The sequence below is a fragment of the Hipposideros armiger genome, unplaced genomic scaffold, assembly GCF_001890085.2.
Source record: "Hipposideros armiger isolate ML-2016 unplaced genomic scaffold, ASM189008v1 scaffold_30, whole genome shotgun sequence".
In the NCBI taxonomy this organism is placed as follows: domain Eukaryota; kingdom Metazoa; phylum Chordata; class Mammalia; order Chiroptera; family Hipposideridae; genus Hipposideros; species Hipposideros armiger.
This window is the reverse complement of record NW_017731380.1, coordinates 4,565,431-4,568,084: the sequence shown is the minus strand read 5'-3', so window position 1 is coordinate 4,568,084 and position 2,654 is coordinate 4,565,431. Positions and strand designations below refer to the sequence as shown.

The following is a 2,654-nucleotide window of genomic DNA, read 5'->3' as shown; positions in this document are numbered from 1 at the left end:
TTTTTTTTTTTATTGGTTTCTGTTTCGTTACTCAGTTGTCAAAATCAGTCTGTGGCTCATTGCCAGATCCCCTTTCTCTCCAGGTGAATCACATTGTTTTTGGAAACTATCATCAGTTGTTATGCCTGGAAGGAAATTTTTCTCAGAAGACCCTGAAAGTTGCTGCTTGTGACACTAAGAAGTCATATCAAAAGTGGAAATTTGAAAAGTATTTTGAAGACTGAAGAGGAACTGTTGTTTTTATCTGGTAAACCCATTAAACACTGTGAAAACGATAGTGAACTTGGTGACTGCATTTTCCCCATGGTAGTTTAAGTTTTCAAAATCAGTAACATTTGAATGGAAGATTTAAAAAGTCACAATATTAGAGATACCAAAAGTTAACTCAGGGAAACAGTCCATCATTGGACTGAAGTCCTTCTTCAGCACCAGGTGGCCTTTTGAATTGCTTGTTTCCTGCCCTGGGCTAAAACGGCCTGTAAGTTCCCCATGCCTGAAAACGAAGCCGGAAGTACTTGGGGAAGTACACGATACTCACAATGATTGTGTTTGATGATAACCAGCTATTTTGGCCCACAAGTAGGTTAAAATCAGTGTGAATCTGGTCTTTTATTTATTACTTCTTCATCGAAAAAAAAAATGACTTGAGTTCCTATGGGTAGAAAGCCTTGTAAACACATGGCTATCACCTTGGTGAAATCTCTCCAGACTACATGCATGTACCTTCCAGTTTGAAATAGTAGTGATTTAATACTCCTTGATGGCAGAGTTTTGAGCTAGATTACTGCATAATGCTGTTTACCAATCTGAGTCTGTGGAAAATTTTCTTTTAAGTGAGGAAGTCAAATGCTTGTTCAGTCCTAGATGTGGACATTGTTTCAATTCATTCTGTGCTTTTAAAATTATACTTAAAAAAATGGTCACAGACTTATGTGGGTGTTAAAAAAGAAACAAGAAAGGCAAAATAAAAGAGGCTGATTGCAACACACTACAGTGACCCAGAATACATTTAATCATTGAAAATACTCTAATGCAGCACTAAATAAGGGGAGTTGAAATGAATAAAGCAGAATAGAGTGCTGAAAAAGGTTCTTTAACATAAAATACTACCTTAAATTTAGCAGCATTTACAGGGATGGAGTATGTTAAAAAAGGGTTCTAAAGATGTCAAACTAGAAATAAAGCGAAGGAAACATAATGAAAGGGGGAAAGAATGAGTTAAGTAACTGTCTGGAAGGGAAGTAAGAAAAAATTGTCCTAGACTTGGCCCCAAAAGAAAGGGGAGCTGGCACCTCTATGATGGGAAAATAATAAAGTCCTAGATGTGAACCTAATGACAACACTGATACACTTGGGGGGAAAGTCCAATATTTCTTTGAACTAAATCGAGCCCCTAATCTTAGGTATGCCAATAATTGGGAATATCAGGGAACATCTTAGAAATCCTGATTTTTTTTTAACATTTATCTTAGTAAGAAAATTGACTGACACATTACCTGTCTAAAAATCCCAGGCCAGTTCGTGAGACAATCAGGATCAGAATTTGCATCTTCAGAGATGGGGTCATTCTATTGCTTCAGGCCACTGCCCTAAACAAATCTGTTCCATAGCATTTCTATGAAAGAGATACATCAACCTTTTTGCTGTGCTTGGGTCTCTGGAGGATAACCATGCTGTATGCTTGTTAATATTTAAAATAAAAACAACTGTTCAGTTGAGCTGGTGATAAAAGTGGGCATCTTTGGTTCTGCCTTCCTATTTCAAATTTATTTTTAACTTGCAATTACACAAAAGCAGAGAGATAACTAAAAATCAGAGGAGGAGGCAGTTTTGCATATTTGCATCATATTTAAGATTTTTTTTTCTGACTAATTGACATTGAAGATGAGATAAGAGAATGATTAGAAAATGAGATCATTCTTTTCAAAACAGAGCCATGTGGAGGATAAAACACAAGTCAATTGCCAAGTGCCTAATTGAATTGCTGACCAAACTGAACATGCTGGGTGCCTCATGCAATTCTTCATGTAACTAAAAAATGTGAAAGGTTATTTTCCCAAAATAGTTTCCACAGAAAACTTCAATTCTGTTCAGAAAAAGATGAATTATGTTTTGGATGCACTTAACTTTGGGGAAACCTGTGGAAGAAATTTGAATGTTTTCCTCAAAAAACCTTCTACCGTCTTTTCAGTGCATGCTCTCCCTGGTTGTACCTTGAAATACTTATGATATGAAGCTATATTTGAATCTGTATTATCAATATAACAAAGGATTTTTTTCATACATCACATGTTTGTTCTTGGGTAGAATTTTAAACACAGCTTTTAGCATGTATTTGCTCAGTTACTCAAAGATGTGAGGAACTGATCACTAGTTAGGAATCATATAGGCCTAACCTTAACAGTATTGATTAATTGTGAAATCTACTGCCAACATTGGTTTAAGCATTGCTTTTGAAATTTTGTTGGCAGAAAACAGTAATAAATGTATAAATTCTGCAAGGTCTTCTGGTACTTCTAATGATAACCCTTGCATGGGACCATTAGTTCCTTAACAGCCCTAAATTTTTTCAGTAGGAGCTGTGTTATCCACTTCCCTGGATTGGCTTAAGTTATTGCCTTTCTTTTTAAAAAAAGATGCCTATGCATCTTGTT

At 35.8% G+C, this 2,654-nt stretch overlaps 1 protein-coding gene across 1 annotated transcript in view; it reads left to right on the top strand.

Annotated features, from left to right (window-relative positions):
- Positions 1-272, top strand: part of GALNT5 (polypeptide N-acetylgalactosaminyltransferase 5) — a 43,711-nt gene extending 43,439 nt beyond the window's left edge. Inside the window, exon 10 of the mRNA XM_019636826.1 lies at positions 84-272. Within this exon, the coding sequence (XP_019492371.1) occupies positions 84-224 (141 nt within the window). The 3' untranslated portion in view covers positions 225-272. The remainder of the gene's footprint in view (positions 1-83) is intronic.
- Positions 273-2,654: the final 2,382 nt, after the last annotated feature.